Genomic DNA, 16,001 nt, shown 5'->3' with positions numbered 1-16,001 from the left:
ACAGGAAGGAGCTTGGGGTTCTGGGGGGAAGGCAGTTGGCACCTCCAGCTGGAGCACCCGCACTCAGGGCCGCGGCGAGGGCGACAGCGGGGACAACTGCGGTCTTCCGTGGGCGCTGTGGAACAGCTTCCCCAGCAGACGCTGCCTGTCCCCTGCGAGCTCCTCCGGCACCGGTCATCGGCCGCTGCCACTAACCCAGGCCACCTGCTCGTGCCCCTCTGACCAGCTAACCCGTGGCCCAGCCTCTAGCCGCCCAGGACCACCCAGCACCCCTGCCCCGGGGCGGAGCGGGTGCTAGAGCGAGGCTCCCTTCAAGCCCCAAGCCAGGTCGGCCCCTTTCCGGGGGGGAATTCTCCCTGCCTAGGAACAGGGGTCCTCGCCCAGCCCCTCTCCCCGCTTAGAAGGTGCCAGGGGTTAAAACATTCGCTCTGCCCTTTCTCTAGATCTTGGAGAAGAGGCGAGAGCTTGGGCACCTTTCTGGGCCTCAGACCCTGGTAGCTGCTAGCTGTCCCACTGCCACTAACTTTGATCAGACCAGACTTATTAATTCCAGCTGAGCTCTATTTGTTTATTATTCCCCCCATTTTCATCCAGAATCATTACTTACAGCCTGGGGGGGGGGGAGGTGCCCACTGAGGGAATGGAGGTTGGGAGGGGCTTCCGAGAGCGGGAAGGTGACTGTGGCTGTTTCCCCCCAAAGCCACCAAAAAGGAAGCCCCGCTCTTCTGCGGATCCTTGTTCAAGAGCATTAACTAATTATGGATCAGAGGAGTGGGAAAAAAAATACTCCTTTAAATAACCGAAGGTAATTATAACCCTGTTGTTGACACTAAGGATTAATAATTGATCAGGAGTTACACACAATAAATTGTCAATTTATCTCCCCACAAAAATGCCAGTGCTGTGCAATGCTTCCTACCTGCCCTCTGGGCATTTCCTGTAAAGACCCACTCTGCTCCCATTTGCAGGCAGCCCCAGACCTCAGGGTGTGCTGCTTCCTTGAGAACATTAGACCTAATTTGTGCTCAGGTCCATACAGAACAAAGTAGCACTGGGCACCTTTTTTTTAGAAGGCTCTCCCTTGTGATCTTGGGGCCAGACTTAAACAAACAAACAAAAACCATTTTTCCTCTTTCCTTCTACCTGGGAGCTCGGAGGAACAGAGGACAGAGATTTCATAACTCATCCCTTTTTATTAGATGGCCAGAGTAGTCCTTAATAACATCTTCAATTTTCATCTTTCTCGGAAAGACAGAGAACGCTTTGCCCTCCGTGGAGAGAACACAAGCCTGTTCTCCGGGTGGAGGGCGGAGGGCGGAGGTAGGGGTGAGACTACATCCCTCTGTTTGCAGGAGATTCGGGTGAAAGGTTAGCAGCCCAGCGAACGGGGGTCTGCACCCCAACACGAGCGTTTTCTCCTTTGCCTGCCCAGACCGAGGCCCCTGGCACATCACCAAATACTGGTCTCATGCAGCTCCCGCCAAAGCAGAGGGGAAGGCTGGCGCGTGCTTCCATTCCCGCCGACGGAAAGTGATTTCCAGCAACTGGAAAATTATATTGTCATAGATTACTCCTCCTCATAATAAGCCTTTAAAATATCTGTAGGGATTTGTCACTTACATAAAGGTTTGAAAATACATCAAAGGGACGTGTCCCCTTTGCGATTTGTAGAAATTCAAATGATGTTAATCATAATATCCACATATCACAGACTGTTGTGTTTTGTTCCCAAGATTGCCTCGTGGGTTAACACACTTTTTAAATGTTTGAAATGTTATTGTTGTGAACGCTGTGCAGATCTACGTATATCCTTAATTTGGGGTTAAAATTAATGGGTTTTTTTTTTCCTTGACATTTCCAATTTGCACTCAGAAAAAAACCCATCTGTCCCATAATCACTGCATAGGGTTATTTGGAGGAAACTTTCTAATAATTCGGGGTGTCCTTTCGATCGGAAAGGGTCGCCCCCGACGGAATACGTTGGTTCGCAGTGAGTTTTTCTCACTGATGTCGCTTACCCGACACCAGCAGCGGCCGTGTGGGGCGCGTTTACTGCGCGACGTTGACAAACACGCGGCCCCCTTTCACTCCCCGCCGGCGGAGCAACCAGTTCGGGGCGATTTTCCGCGACCCCGAAGCGCGCGCGGGCGGGAGGGCGCGCGGTTCTCCGCCCCCGGCCGCCCCCCGCGCGCGCCCGCAGGTGTCCGGGCAGCCGCGCCCCCCCCCCCCCCACCGCCCACCGGCCCGTCCCCTCCGCGCTCCCGCCCTGTCGCCTCGCGTCCGACAAAGGTGGACGAAGTTCTTTCCAAGTTTCAAAGGCAGTCGCTGCGCGGCTCTGCAGAAACAATGACTCTTTTATTGGGAACAAATGTTGACATTCGCGGGGCGCGGGAGGCCGCGGCCGCCGGGCCAGCGCTCGCGGGGATCTCGGCAGCGCCCGGCCCGCGGGCCCCGCCCGGGATGAAAGCGCCGATTCCGATCGCCCAGCCCGGGCCGCGGAGGGCCGCGCCGAGAGCCCCGGGAGCGCCGGGACCCGCGGCCGCAGCGCCCGGCCCGACGGCCCCGTGCGCCCCGCTCCCCGCCGGCGCTGGCTGCCGCCGCCCGTCGCGGCCGGCGCCGGCTTTGGCTCACCGGGGTCTACCGCCCAAAGAGGAATCGGACCCCACGGCAACTTCCTTCCCCCGCGAAGGGTCGGGCTCCGCGTCTGTCTCTCCGCCTCCTCCCCCTCCTCCCCCGCTCCCCTCCCTCCCCCCTCCCTCCTTCATCTGCCCTAAAGATCTTCACGGAGGAGACCTCATAAATCACTCTGCGTTTCGTTACAAAAGCCCCCTCTAAACACCTGCAGGTTTGAAGTTCTTAGCCCGCATTGAAAAATCAAGTTCTCCAGAAAGAAATTCAGGTCGGGAGGCAGGGTGAGTAAGTTATGGAAATCTTTGATAATTTGCTGGGCACAGAAACATCAAAGAAGACTCGTCAGGCTGAGCTAATCTCCGGAGCTGCTTTGGGTTCCCAGCAATCGAAAGGGGCAGTTGTCCGGAGACCGGGTCCTGCCGGGCGCGCGTGGGCGCGCGCAGAGAACCCACCGCGCGTGCAGGTCAAACCACCTCCGGTCCCAAAGAGGGGGAAGCTTCCATCAGGCCTCAACTTCTGAACGTAGGCAGGGACATCAATTCTCGTTTGGGTTTCCCACTGGCCTACTTGAGACTTCCGGAAGAGACAGAGTGCTTTCACTGCTCTCTTCATGGCCTGCCTGGTCTTCCCGTGTTTGATTTGTTAAACGTCATTAACTTCGTGCTTCTCGGAGAAGTCTTAAAAATGCTCAAATTCTAATATTACCTAGAACAGATCGTGCTGCCACGTGCACGCTATTCCCTGCTGGTTTAGGAAATACGGCGAAAATTAATAAAAGCAAGCCAGTCCTATGCCTTCATATTGCAATCGAAAATGCTATCAGGAGGGGAAACATCATTATCTTCATGGAAATTCTATGAAGGCTTCATGTCAGAAACACAAATAAGCAAAGAGCTCACGGGCTCCCTTTTACGTCTGCAGACCTCACATTTTTCCTCCAGACGCACTGCCACAGAGTGGCAAGGTTTCCCATGTGAAAAATCTCCCCTGTCACCAAGAAAGAGCTCAGCCCAAACCACCCCAGGTCTCTCTTACTCGGGGAGGCAGGACGGAGGGAAAGAAACAAAAAAACAAAACACAGCTCTCTACACGAAGGGTTCGCTTTCTGTCCAACCTCCGGATGCCTACACACTCAAAACCAACAGAATGCGTAAGGAGCAGCAGAAAACCAAAACCCTGATCTGCTCCTCTTCTGGGGAGAAAACCACAGGTGCCCCTCCCCACTGGCCTGGCTGGGCGTCCAGTGAACAGCCCCCGGGTTCGCCTCAAGTATCCAAGATTACTTTCAAATACCCTTTCTAACAAGCCCCCAGCAAGAGGCTGCTAATTTCTACTGCACAAAAAGCCACTGGAGAGAGACCCGTTTGTCAATATCAACTGGTCCAGCAATTTCCCATCCGCAGACACATCGGCCTATCGTCGCTGGCAGATGTTTAGACAAGATTTTATAAATTGTTCAATATCAGCCCATAATGAACCCCAACTGACCATTCCAAAGCAGCTAAAAGCATCCGGGACGTCCCCCGCTGGGATCCAATAATGGGCTCATGCTGTAGCATTATTAATCATGGAATAAAATAGATGAACCTCTTGAAAGATAAGTGTATGATTGATTAAAGGGCAATCTAAGAAGCTATTATTCTTGTTTTATAACCGTAAGTTATATTCACTCAATTTATCTTTGGAAAGGAAACAAATGATTGTTCATTTCTTTTCTGAAATTATATTATATGGATATCCATATAATTTTGCTGAAAATTAAGGTGACAGGTTTGCTGCTTTTATGATACCAAAGGGAATATGCTACTTGCCTACAAATTCTGGACTTGTCCTATAATTAGAGAGTGAGCAGCCCAGGCCGCAGTCTAAGGTCGTTTACACTTTTCTTTCCCCCCAGGGTAAGGGTAAGAGCCACTGAAAGGAAAATAAATCTCTCCTCCCAGATTTTCGCCTTGCGTTCGTTCAATGTGAGTTATATGAAAAGGAGAGCTACGGAGTCATTCAATAAATCCGAATAATCTATGCCAATTTGGGTAATTTGGGCTTTAAAATAAACAATTACTTCCATCAGTAATTTATGGTCGGAGGAGTGACTCTGCACTGCAGGCTTTTATCGCAATTCTCAGGCTTACGTTCCTGAGGAGGTTCAATAAGCCAGCATGGAAATAAATATAAAATGGATCCTGATGCGAAAGTAAGGCAGGTCATTTAATTTTGCCAAGTTAAAAAAAAAAAATGTAGGCTAACAAGTAATTTGCATATTCAGAGCCCAAAAATCTTAATTTTCTTGCAATACATGTGCACATAAATATTCTAAAGCTGTACATTATTGGCCTGCTGTGTATTTCTTTTTCATCTGCCTTTCTCCTCCACCCCCTCCTTTTTTTTTTTTTTTTTTTTTTTTTTTTGAGCGGGAGAAGGGAGAGATTATTTTACACATTTTCATTAAAATGCCTGAGGTCATATCACCTGGGGGGGGGGAGGCGAGGAGGGGCTGCTAGAACTGGGGCTCCCTACCCAAATCACTCTCCTAGGAAAAATGAGCCCCAAACACCATATTGTTGTAGACTAGTCTGTTTTTATTTACAATTTAAGATATAAATTAGTAGAGAATTCTTGTTAAACAACCAACAAAGATTGTATAACCAGCAATGTTTCAAATAAAAACCAGGCAGAATTTATTTACAAAAAGTTTAGATTCCATTGCAATACAACTTGCATAAATTACTAGAAGCTTTATATCATTATAAAAATAAATATCAAATTTGTTTCCACTTCTTAAGTACTCAAGTTCTTCAATCACGTTTTATTTCTACTGTGTACATCTCTTACAAATAAATTTTACAGTAAATCCTATCACACCTATAGAATATATACCGTGGCAATGAAGTGATCAATTCAAGATATCCTGAGAAAAAAGATTGTTTTCAAAAGTCACACGTACATCGGGGGAAGCTATACTATGCCAACAAATTCACGTTATGTCCAACAAAGGTCTGTTCTGTCAGAGTCTGTGGCTCCTCGTTTACAGTGGGGCAAGATGCGGTCCGGATTTAGAGATGGGTTTTTTCTATCTGTATATTTATGAACTTGGGGAGAGAGAATGGCCTGCTGACTTTTTTTTTTTTTCCAAAGCAATTGTGACACCTACCTGTGGACCAAGGAAAAAACCAAATCATCCCAAATCCTTCAGATCCACATCAACGTTATCGCATTACAAAAATGAGTCGACCTGAAATGATTCCGCCTCTCTCCCAACATCTTCGAGATCTGTGATTAGTAATTTTGCCTAGTTGTAAAGTAGGTATTTTTCCGAGATGCTGCTGTGAGCCAGGCCAACTGCCGGGTCCTATCTAGTCCATCTGGACACGGGGGCCAGGCCTGATAACCGGCCAGTGCGGCTCACTTCTCTTCGGGCTTACTCTGCAAACACCGCCTCTAAAGGCTCTGATGCCCCACGCTCTGCACCACCAGCTCATCAGCGCCAGTGTCTTCTTACGTGTGCAGTGCAGTAAAAACGGTCCCCAACTGCATGCGGATACCCAAATTTTAGTAATCTATTTTTCAAAGAGAAGACAACAGCACTGGTGCCATATACATATTCCAGTGAAAGGCGTGATTCTTCAAAGCAGAACTGGAGTGGAAAAGGGGGGACTCTATACAGACCAGCTAGGTTCCCACTTAAAGGAAAAACAAAACAAAACAAAACAAAAAGACCGAAGAACGCTGCAGTGCTCTGTCCTCAGACTCCAGGACCAGAGGCAGCAAACATACATTAAGCAAGTTTACAGCTCACTTGGTGGAGGGAGGCTGGGGGGGGGGCGTGGGAGGTGACACCAGGGTCCCCACTTACTTGCATTGCTGAGCTGGGGCTTCTATAGGTAGGGCTGGACGCCCCCACCGACCACGGTGCAGCCCTCGCTGGCATCTGTCAGGGGAGGGGGCAGTTAGTCAGAACCTGACCCCAGAGCCATCTGTCTCGCAGACAGCTGCACACCCACCAGCCCGCACACCCATGCACACTCGCTCCCCGAACGCACAAAACACTTTGGGGGAACTGTCTCCCCCCTCCCCCCACTGTTGGAGACAGACTGGGGGCATGTTTCCTCTTCCCCTTTTCTCTTCCTGCCCCCTTGAGTTCCTTCCACAGGTCTTAACAACTCCAGCCTGAATTATGAGCAACGGAGGCACCCGGGAGAGAACAGCGGAAGGGGCCGAGATTCTCGCTGTCTATTTGGAAGAACGGGCGGCTCTCAGAGTTGCTAGGACGGTTTGTTTCCTTGCAGGCAAAGGCGGGAGTGAAGAGTCAGTTGAGGCTCCGGGAACCCAGAACACTCTGCAGCTTAAGCCCAACCAACGGGAAGGCAAACTGCAATTTGCATTTGGTGACAATCGGTCTTTTGCCGAAACGAATCAATCAGGATAATAACACTAACAGTAATAACAACGGTAAGCTAAGTAAAACGGAGACAATTAGGGGCAAGCCTTCCTGCAAGGCCAGGGCGCTCGGCCCTTCCCTCCCCCCCCCCCAACCCCGTGCTACACGACCCCCCACTCCCGCGACTGCTGGTGGAGCCCGGCTTTCCGCCTACTCCCTGCCCTCCCTTCAACAACAAAGGCTCCCCCTGCCGCGCCCCAGGGTCTCCCCGGCCCCTCCCCCGGCTTTCTGGGGGGGGGGGGGGCTGGCTCCCCGGGGTCCCGCGCGCCGCAGGCAGCCTACCTTTCTTGGGCTCGTAGCCGCCGCCCGGGGGCCGGTAGTGGGGCTCCAGCGGGTGCGCGCCCGCCTTGCCCGCGTCGCTGGCCGCCTTGGGCGCCGAGTGCAGCGCCTCTCCGGGGGCGGCGGCCGCCGAGTTGTACCGCAGGAGCCCCTGGCCCTGCAGCGCCGCGTTCAAGTTCCCGTAGTTTGTGTAGTTGCCGTAGAAGGGCGACGTGTAGTAGAGGTGGCGGCCGAGCAGCGGCGAGGCGGGGTACGGGGAGCCGCCCGGAGGCGCCCCGGTCGAGGCGGGCGCGGCGGCCGCGGGCAGCCCCGGCGGCGCGCAGCCCGGGCCCAGGCTCGGCTGCTTGAGGTCCGACGTGGCGATCTCGGCCAGAGACCACAGCTTGGGCTTGCTGGCGGGCTGCGGCGCGCCCGGCGACGTCCGGCTGCCCAGGGGCATCTTGCCGCCGCCGCCGCCGCCGCCGCCACCGCGGGGCGCGGCCTCGGGCGGGGGGCTCAGCAGAGGCGCCTCCACGCCGGTGAGCGGCGACGAGGTCACGGGCTTGGGCGGCGCCAGGTCCCGCTCGCCGTCGTCCTCGTCGTCCTCGTCGTCCTCCAGGTCGTCGTACTTATCTTTGCACTCCGAGCCCGACTCGCACAGGGGGTCCCCCGCCCGACAAGACAGCTTCTCCCCGTCCGACTCGGCTGAGCACGAGTGATCCGTGAGCGAGTCGACGTGCAGGCTGATCCCTGCAGGGGCGCGGGCATGGCTGTGGTGCGCGGGGACAGCACCCCCCCCCCCCGCGCCCCCCACGTGATCCCCCACCCCGGCCACGACCCCGGGGCGGGGGACAGCAGGGCCTCCCCCGGGAAGCGCGCGAGGACTGGACCGGCCCCACGCGATCCTGGGTGGCGGCGCGCCGCGTCTCCCCGGACCTCGGCTCTGCGCCCGCCTGGGGAGAAAGCTCCCCGCAGCCTCGCGCCAGCCGCGGCCCCGCTCACCTTCGTCCTCGGCAGAGGTCTCCGTGCCCTCCTGCGCCTTGTCTGGACTCTCCCCCTTGCTCCTCGCCGCGTCGCCCTCCTCCTCGTCCTCGTCCTCGCTTTTGTTCCTCGGGGCCCACGTCATCTTGTTCTCCTTCTTGAGGCGCCGGCGCGCGTTGGCGAACCAGGTGGACACCTGCGTGAGGGTCATCTTGGTGATGATGGCCAGCATGATCTTCTCGCCCTTGGTGGGGTACGGGTTCTTGCGGTGCTCGTTCAGCCAGGCCTTGAGCGTGGCCGTGGCGTCCCGCGTGGCGTTCTTGCGGTACGCGGGGTCGTTGAGCTGGTAAGGGTAGGCCGCGCTGCCGTACGGGTGGTAGCTGATGGCGCCCGCCACCCCGGTCGTGTGCGCGTCGTAGGGCGCGCCCTGGAACCAACAAGAGCCTGGTGAACGGGGTGCGCGGGGACCTGGCCCGCATCCGCCCTCCCGACGCTGCCGTTCCCAGGGTCAGGACCGCGCTGGAGCCTCATTTCCCGGCAGCAAAAGAGCAGGGGGAAAAAAAAAAAAAAAAAAAAAAAGCCCGCAGCGCATAACGTAAGACAGGCTGTTGACCACGAAAACGCTGCAGTTCTAACCTCGAATTTTTGAACTATTTCACTTTGCTAAAACGGCACAACTTCCCCCCGTGGTCCCTGAGCTGCGGGCACGGATGCACGCGGACGTGCACAGACACAGGCCCGCAGGTACTTTCTTGATATCTAAATTTCTCAGGCTGGCTCCCCCTTCTCCCCCTTCCCCGCCCTTATATGGTTAAAAAACCACCCCAGAGCCCCCGCTCGGCTATTCACCGCTCTAAAGCTCGGCAAATCCAATTTGCAACTCAGAAGCCAGTCACCGTTTCGAATTCTTCAAATACGCGGTAATTAGCATTTTAATTCAGCCTTTAACGTTTAAATTCGAGACATTTGCAGCCTCCGCCAAGGCCCCGGCGACAGGGCCGCTGCCCTGGAATCCCACCGAGGGCGGGCTGCGGCGACAACCACCCCCCCCCCCCCGGCTCCCCCCGTAACGGCCTCGCTCGCCCGAAACGGGCGTCAGCAGCACCCGGGCCGGGCCCAGCTGCGGAACCAGAGGCGCGCGGGCCGACCCCCGGTCGGGGGAGCAGTAGCTGGCCGCGGCACGCAGGGGACGGGCGCGGCGACCGGGGCTGCCACACGCCCGCCCACACCGTTTTTTCGAAAGCTCGGCCTGTGGGACAGATAAAGGCCGAGATCGTGGCGCACCAGGAGGGGTCCCGGAGCCGCCGCCCGCTGCTCCTCCCGCTCCCCCAACCCGGTGACCCCAAGCCCCACAAGTAACCCCCAAGCGCTCCGGGGTCGCCGCGGAGGCCCCAGCGGAGCCGAGACCCGCTCCCCGAGCCAAAGGGAGCGCGCCCCCGGCCCGCTCCGGACCCCTCGCCAGGCTTTGGCGCGCGAACCGAGGACCACCCGGGACGGATTCCCGACCCCAGCAGCGGGGTTGCACTTTTCGGGCTCTTTGGGAACGTCACCCCGGGAGCCAGGGGAGAAGCTGCACGGACCCCCGGCCTGAGTAACGTCGCCGGGCCGGCCGGGCCCGCCAGCTGCGCGAACGGCCCGGGTCCGAGACCCCGGAGCCACCGCCCACGGCATCCTCCCTGCGCCCTCGCGTCCCGATCGCGCCCCCCCCCACCCCCCGGCACTCGCCCGCGCGCGGTTACCATGTAGGACGGGAAGCCGGCGGCGGCGGCGGCGGCGTCGGCCGAGTACTGCAGCGGGCTGCCGAAGCCGGAGGCCGCCTGCGCCGTGAAGGCCGCGGAGCCCGGGTAAGGGCTGAACGCCGAGCCCGACGCCGAGCGGGCCAGCTCCTCGCTGCGCGGCGCCGCCAGCGCCGACGCGCCGTACGCCGGGCACGAGTAGAGCGCCAGCGAGCCGGGCGCCTGATACAGGTAGCCCTGCGGGTAGGACATGGTGGGCGCGGGGCGCCGGGCCCGCGTCACGCCGAGCAGCGGGCAGAGCGCGCGGCGCCCTCCATCCACGCCCGGCCGGGGCGCGGCGCGGCGGCGGGCGCGGGGGCCGCGGGCCGAGGCGGGCCGGCCCGCGCACTAGCCTGCGAGGCCCGCGGGCCGGGGGAGCGGCGGGGCGGCGGCGGCAGCGGCGCGGAGCCGGTGGGCGCAGCCGCGCGCCAGGCCGGCGGTCGGGGTTTGGGGGAGTCTGGAGTCGGGAGTGAGGAGTTGAGGAAGGAGCGCTCGAGTTTCCGAGGGACATTGGAACGCGGAGCTGTCCGTCACGCGCTCATCTGCATATTCGGGCGCCCGCCCCCTCCCCTGCTCCGCCCGCTCCGCCCGCTCCCGCTGCCGGGCCGCGGCCGGGGGAGGGGCGGGGAGGGGAGGGAGGAGGAGGAGGAGGAGGAGGAGGAGGAGGAGGAGGAGGGAGGGCGGGGGAGAAGGAGGGAGGGACGCGCAGGCTTTTGTGGCGCAGTCGCCTCCCGCGCAGCCCCAGCCCGCGGCCCGCGGCCCCGCAGCCCGGCCCGGCCGAGCCCCGAGCCCCGGCGCGCGCCCCCTCCCACTCGATCGTACTCCCGCCGCCCCCCCCTCCTCCGCCGGCCTGCTCCCCGCCGCAGCCCCCGTCACCTTCCTCGTGCCCCCCCACCCCCCGCAGCCACTGCCTGCCCCCCCCTCCCCGTTCGGCCCGCGGGGACTGACCGGAGGCCGTCCGCACGCAGGCCGGTCTGGTCCACTTGGGGGACGCACGGCCCGCGCCCCGCTCTGCGCTACGAAGAGGCCGGCCCAGGTGACCGCGCGCGTGCCCCCAGGCTCCGGCCTGGGGCCGCGGGCCGAAGGGAGGGCGGGGTGGCAGCGCCGGCGGCCCGGGTCCTCCTGGGGGTGGCGTGCGCGGCTCTCACCTCCACCTTCCCGGGTCCCCTCTGCCTCGCCGTGGAAGGCGCCCCGCGTGGCCTCGGGTCCGGTCGCCTGCCCCGCGCCGTCCCGCGTGTCCCTGCGGGACCCGGATCCCGGGCGCCTTCCTCGCGGACTGCCAGGAGGGCCCAGAGGTGAGCTTGCTGCCCCGAAGTCCACAGCGGAGACCCGGGGCTCTGGGCGTGAGGACTTTCGGCTTTGGGGAAGGTTTAGACACACGCCGCCCGTGTCCCACCCGCGAAGATGCCACCCCTCCCCAGAGAGTTTTATTTGATTTGATTTTAATAAGTTGACTCCTCCGACGGACGTGTGTCGTAAAGCATTCTAGAGAATGACTGTCACCGGACAGACCGCCTCTGGCACGACGCGAAGCTTTGCTGTCACTTGGGGAGGAAGGAGAAGGAGCCAGGCCGCTGGCAGGAGCGCAGGCAGCGGCAGAGGTAGCCCAGGTAACTGGTGGCTCGGGACGTGCCTCTGGGGGCCCGGAGGGGAGATGCTTTGCGGCGGGCCCTGGGACCCCAGCCCCAGAAAACCCTTCACTCCATTGCCCCTCTTCCACCCCTCCCCCACCAAGGGCCGGAGGGTGCTGGGGGAGGGGGTACTGGTCCCCCACGGGGAGGGGGTGCTCAGGAGGTCCACCGGGTATCCGTGTGTGCGGTCCTGGGCGGGACGCCCACCCAACAGGTGCCTCTTCCCCAGAGGCCGCCTCGAAAGGTTTCCTGTAAGGTCGAATCCCTGCAGGTGAGAGGGCTCGGCCTGCAGCCCTCTCGCCCCCACACTTCCCTGCACTCTACCTTGGCAGCCCGGTTGCTGAGTTCTGTTAAGGTCCTGCGGGGGCAGACCCCGGGCTAGGCTGCAGCCCAGTCCTGTTAGCCAGCAGAACTTTGAAGACATAGTTAAGCTGCGTTTGTCTTTCCCTAGGTCCAGGGGAGCCCGTCCCAAACCCAGGTGTCGGGCTCGAGAGGAACCCATCCTCCGTGGCCTGCAGGCTTGTGGCTCCTAGTAGGTGCCTGTTGCCTCCAGCCGCCACCAGTCTTCTGGCTCCTGCCTCCCCAGTGCTCCCCCCCCCTTCCTAAAATCCAGCCTCCTGGCTTCACCCTCCACATCCCCGCTTCCCACACACTGGGCCACTTGGAGGACCCAGCCCCCTGGTTCCCACCACGCTGCCGCCCCACGTGGGCCGTCCTAACTCAGTGTAGGGCAGACTTTACACCAATTATTGAAGTGTGGAAAGGAAAGAGAAAATGGAGGGGGGGGGTGCGGTGCTCCAGCAGTCCTCGGAGCATACCAGCGTCGGGGTCTGGGATGTTTTTGGTCTTCCGGAGAGGGGATTCTGGGAGGTAGAGGCCTGGAAAGAGAGTCACCCAGGTGGGATGACAAATGTAACAGCCAACGGATCAGATTGCAGGCTTCGGGGGTTCGCTTCCAATTAGATAGTTTAAGTGAAAAAAAATCAGGTCTAATGTTTATCACCAAGGATGATTGGCCTGCAATGTTTCCATTTCCAAAGGCCAGTTCCTGCTGTGTTTCATTAGCATTTGGGGCTCGTCCCCTCGCCCTCCCTCCCTCTCCCTCCACCCCCCTTGGGCCTGATCTCTGCCAGGGGCAGAAAAGAAAACAGCGAATTATTACAAAAACATCCCCAGTTTGGAGCAGGAGCGTATGCTCCGGATACACTCGATTTTGACATCAATTAAGTATATAAGCAGACAAGGCCACGTGGCTTTGGAGGGGCTCCTGCCGCCCAGGGCGCGTCTCCACCACGGCTGTCTCCTCTTCGTCTCTTTCGCGCGAGCTGCTGATTCTGAAGACAGCCTCTTCCTCCCGCGTATTTCCCCCAGCAATTACACCCCTCCACTGAAATCCAAATTCTCCATACTGCTGCCTGCTACTAATAAAAACCGTCTACCTTGCACTATTAAACAGTCGAATCGCAGTCCTTGCCGCTTTTATTGGTAGTGACTGTAGCAAATTAACATGCCTACGCAGAGACATTAAAACTTACACTCCGCATTGTTCCTGGAATATATAAACTTCGTTTCACGTTAAAGCTCCCGGATTTTTTTTTTTTTAAGTCACTTTTCTTGTCTTGGATTAAAGTTGGCTGGCTCTTCTTTTAAAACAAGTCAGTGGGAAAAACAGGCTGCAAGCGAGGAGGCCCGACGCGGTGGCTCGGCACGCGGCCGCCCGCGAGGGTGGCGAACTCCGTCCTCGGTGACCGCGGAGAGCGCAGGCCGCGCGGGGAGCGAGCCGCCGGCCCCGGGCCCCACGGCCGCCCGTGCAGCAGGGCGAGGACCCGGGCGCTTTGGTGGCGGGCGAGGGGTGTCCGGGCGCCTGGCCGCGGCTGTTTTCGTGGCGTCCGAGCCGGAGCGGCGGACAGAGGCGAGGCCCGCGCGGCAGCCCCGGCCAGCTGCGGTGACAGCGCGATGGCTCGTAACCGTCACGTAGGCGGCGCGCGGTTTCGGGCTCGGTTTCCCTCTCCTCCCCTCCGCGTGCGGATGAAAAGAAGTTAACACCGTCGCATTTCTGTGTCTTGTCCCCACAGCCGCCGGTGCCTTTAGAGCGAGTCGGCGTGGACACGCACGTTTCAAGGAGCCGGGGCGTCCTGCGAGGCCGAGCGCGGAGAAAGGCCTGGGGCCGGGCTTGCGCCTGAGGGTCTCTCGGAAGGAGCTGGCGGCGCCGGCCGGGCCGCCTTGCAGCCTCGGTCGGCCCTGGGCTCTCGGGCGGGGCGCGGGGAGGCCGGGGAGCGGCGCGGGCCCGGGAGTCGTGCGCGCGGGCGGCGAGGGGGCGCTGTGGCCCGCGGCTGCGGCCTGGTCCCTGCAGCGGTGGCCCCGGCGCAGTCCCCGGCCACTGAACGGCGGTGGGCGCTCTCGCCCCGGCCCGGCCTACGTCTGCCCGCGTCGCTTTAACTTGGGGAAGAAGGAAAACTAGGCCGGGGCGTTTTGATGAACCGAAGCCGCGCAGGGACTTGGCTTCACTCTGTCTCACTGCCGAGTAATGGGCGCAGTTTGTGGGGTTGGTGGCAACACTTACAAAATGGAACGTGTAATGGGGGGGGGTCGATTAAGGTGAACGTACACATTTCCCCCCAGGGCTGTGACTTTCGCCACATGGGCGTGGGCGCGTCAGGGCACCTGCCCAGCGTGTTCCGAATCCCGGGTCGCTGCTGGCCCACGACTGCCTGGGGCCCTGCAGCAAACGCAGCCAGAAGGAGTCGGGGGTCGCGAAGTTCGGATCTGCAGCTTCCTTTGTTTCCGTCTCCCTCTGTTTCTCGCAAAGCAGCGCTGGCCGCCGTGAAGTGCGCGAAGGGCAGGTCCCAACGAGACGCGAATCTCTCTCTGGCGCGGGTACCTCCGGGCTCGTCCGACGGGGCTGCAGATGCGACGCTCCTCGGAGGTTCTCGAACACGGTTCCGGTGAGACCTGTCCCCGCAGAGCGAGCGCGCGGGAGAACCCTGGCAGGCGGGGGTGGGGGTGGGGGGTGGGGGGTCCCCCCCTCGCCCCTGGCCTGGAGCCGCCTGCGGCCTCGCGGGAGGAGACCCGAGGGCGCAGCCCCCAGAGGCCGGGGGCAGCCCGTGGGGTCGGGACCCCAGCACCGAGGGCACCTCTCTGGCTCCCCAGGCACCGGTGTTTGGTTACCGGTGGCTGACTCGAGCGTAGCGACGGCAGACCCCGGTGCCTTCGAGCGGGCAGCCAAGTGTGCGTGCTCCCCGCGGCGCCCGCCTCCGACGCGTCCCCACTTCCGCGCGTCCGGCGGCCTCTGGCCTCGGTCCCTGCCCGCCCCCCGCCTCCCCCCGTCCGCGTCCTCCCAGCTCCTCTGCCGCCGCTTCCCCCGCCTCCGGCGCGCAGCCCCCGGGCCCGAATTCCGTTCCCGGAGACCCGCTTCGGGAGCGGCCCGCGTGGGTCAGCGATCCGCGCGGGAGGCAGGTGGGCGAGCCCCCCCCCCGCCCCCCTGGCCTCTCCCCCGCGCGCGCACGCGGACACGCGCCCGCGCGCCTCCGGGAGGGTCTCCCCGCTCCTGCGCGGACAGAGCGGCGGTCGGGCCGGGGTCTGGCTTCGTTGTGCTCCTGGTTCGCGTTTCGGCTTTTTTTTTTTTTTTTTTTAAGTGTTTCTGCAAGGCAAACAGTGTTCGGGACAACTCAGCTGCCCTCTCCCCGCCCCGCGGCAGCGCCCCCCCCCCCACCCCGGCCTGGCCGTCGCCGCTTGAGCGGGGGGCGCACCTCCGGGGGCCGGCGGCGCGGACCGAGAGGAGCCCGCGGGCGCAGGAGCAGGTAGGACCCCCGCTCGCAGGAATACGCTGGCGAAGGAGGCTTCTCTTCGGCCGTCTGACGGCTGCTTTAGCGCCTGTCTGGGGCCGTGTTGCATCGCCTCGGGCTAACTCCTCGTCGGTCGTGTGTACCCCAAAACAGCTCGCCCAGACCGCCGACTCGGGGGCACGGGGCAGGCGCACAGGCCAGCCCGGCCCCTACCAAGCTCTCCCGGAGGCTGTGGCACACCTGGGATTGCTTAGGTAGGGAGGGCAGGAGGGTTTTGTTTCCTTTTTTGTTTTTGATTTGTTTTGTTTTTCTTTTGAAAAACCGGGGAGCATGCGGAAGCCATTTGACAAATTGCACCAAAACAGTCATCATAAAAACTTCAGTTGGGCAGCATAGAAATGGCCGATCCCCGCCAGGGGGAGGACACTGGGAGCGTTTGCAGATAGGACAAGCCTTGCTGGGCAGAATCAGAAAGAATCCTCAGAGTCCGAGAGGGAAGACG

The 16,001-nt window shown here is 60.3% G+C and overlaps 2 protein-coding genes across 7 annotated transcripts; one reads left to right on the top strand and one right to left on the bottom strand.

Moving 5' to 3' along the window:
• Nucleotides 1–576: 576 nt before the first annotated feature.
• IRX2 (iroquois homeobox 2) lies at nucleotides 577–10,400 on the bottom strand. 2 transcript variants are annotated; one of them, XM_045442840.1, is made up of 5 exons: nucleotides 10,048–10,400; nucleotides 8,330–8,735; nucleotides 7,352–8,077; nucleotides 6,485–6,559; nucleotides 577–1,544 (listed from the first exon to the last, which is right to left on the bottom strand). In XM_045442840.1, the coding sequence occupies exons 1-4, from the start codon at nucleotides 10,294–10,296 to the stop codon at nucleotides 6,507–6,509; spliced, it is 1,434 nt and encodes a 477-aa protein (XP_045298796.1). In that variant the 5' UTR covers nucleotides 10,297–10,400; the 3' UTR covers nucleotides 577–1,544; nucleotides 6,485–6,506. The 2 variants fall into 2 exon arrangements, with proteins under 2 accessions (XP_045298796.1, XP_045298786.1); XM_045442830.1 differs by lacking the exon at nucleotides 577–1,544 and adding an exon at nucleotides 5,190–5,782 and having other exon boundaries at nucleotides 10,048–10,399.
• A 725-nt stretch (nucleotides 10,401–11,125) lies between these two features.
• On the top strand, nucleotides 11,126–14,638 carry LOC123579170 (protein SPT2 homolog). 5 transcript variants are annotated; one of them, XR_006702664.1, is made up of 4 exons: nucleotides 11,126–11,693; nucleotides 12,166–12,246; nucleotides 13,790–14,238; nucleotides 14,527–14,638. XR_006702664.1 is itself a non-coding variant. In XM_045442797.1 (4 exons), the coding sequence occupies exons 2-4, from the start codon at nucleotides 11,576–11,578 to the stop codon at nucleotides 14,173–14,175; spliced, it is 585 nt and encodes a 194-aa protein (XP_045298753.1). In that variant the 5' UTR covers nucleotides 11,126–11,378; nucleotides 11,565–11,575; the 3' UTR covers nucleotides 14,176–14,346. The 5 variants fall into 5 exon arrangements, 4 of the variants coding, with proteins under 4 accessions (XP_045298753.1, XP_045298758.1, XP_045298765.1 ...); XM_045442797.1 differs by lacking the exon at nucleotides 14,527–14,638 and having other exon boundaries at nucleotides 11,126–11,378; nucleotides 11,565–11,693; nucleotides 13,790–14,346; XM_045442802.1 differs by lacking the exon at nucleotides 14,527–14,638 and having other exon boundaries at nucleotides 11,126–11,378; nucleotides 11,534–11,693; nucleotides 13,790–14,346.
• Nucleotides 14,639–16,001: the final 1,363 nt, after the last annotated feature.

This window comes from Leopardus geoffroyi, chromosome A1 (assembly GCF_018350155.1).
Source record: "Leopardus geoffroyi isolate Oge1 chromosome A1, O.geoffroyi_Oge1_pat1.0, whole genome shotgun sequence".
In the NCBI taxonomy this organism is placed as follows: domain Eukaryota; kingdom Metazoa; phylum Chordata; class Mammalia; order Carnivora; family Felidae; genus Leopardus; species Leopardus geoffroyi.
Note: the sequence above shows the minus strand (reverse complement) of the source record. Positions and strands in the feature narration are given on the sequence as shown.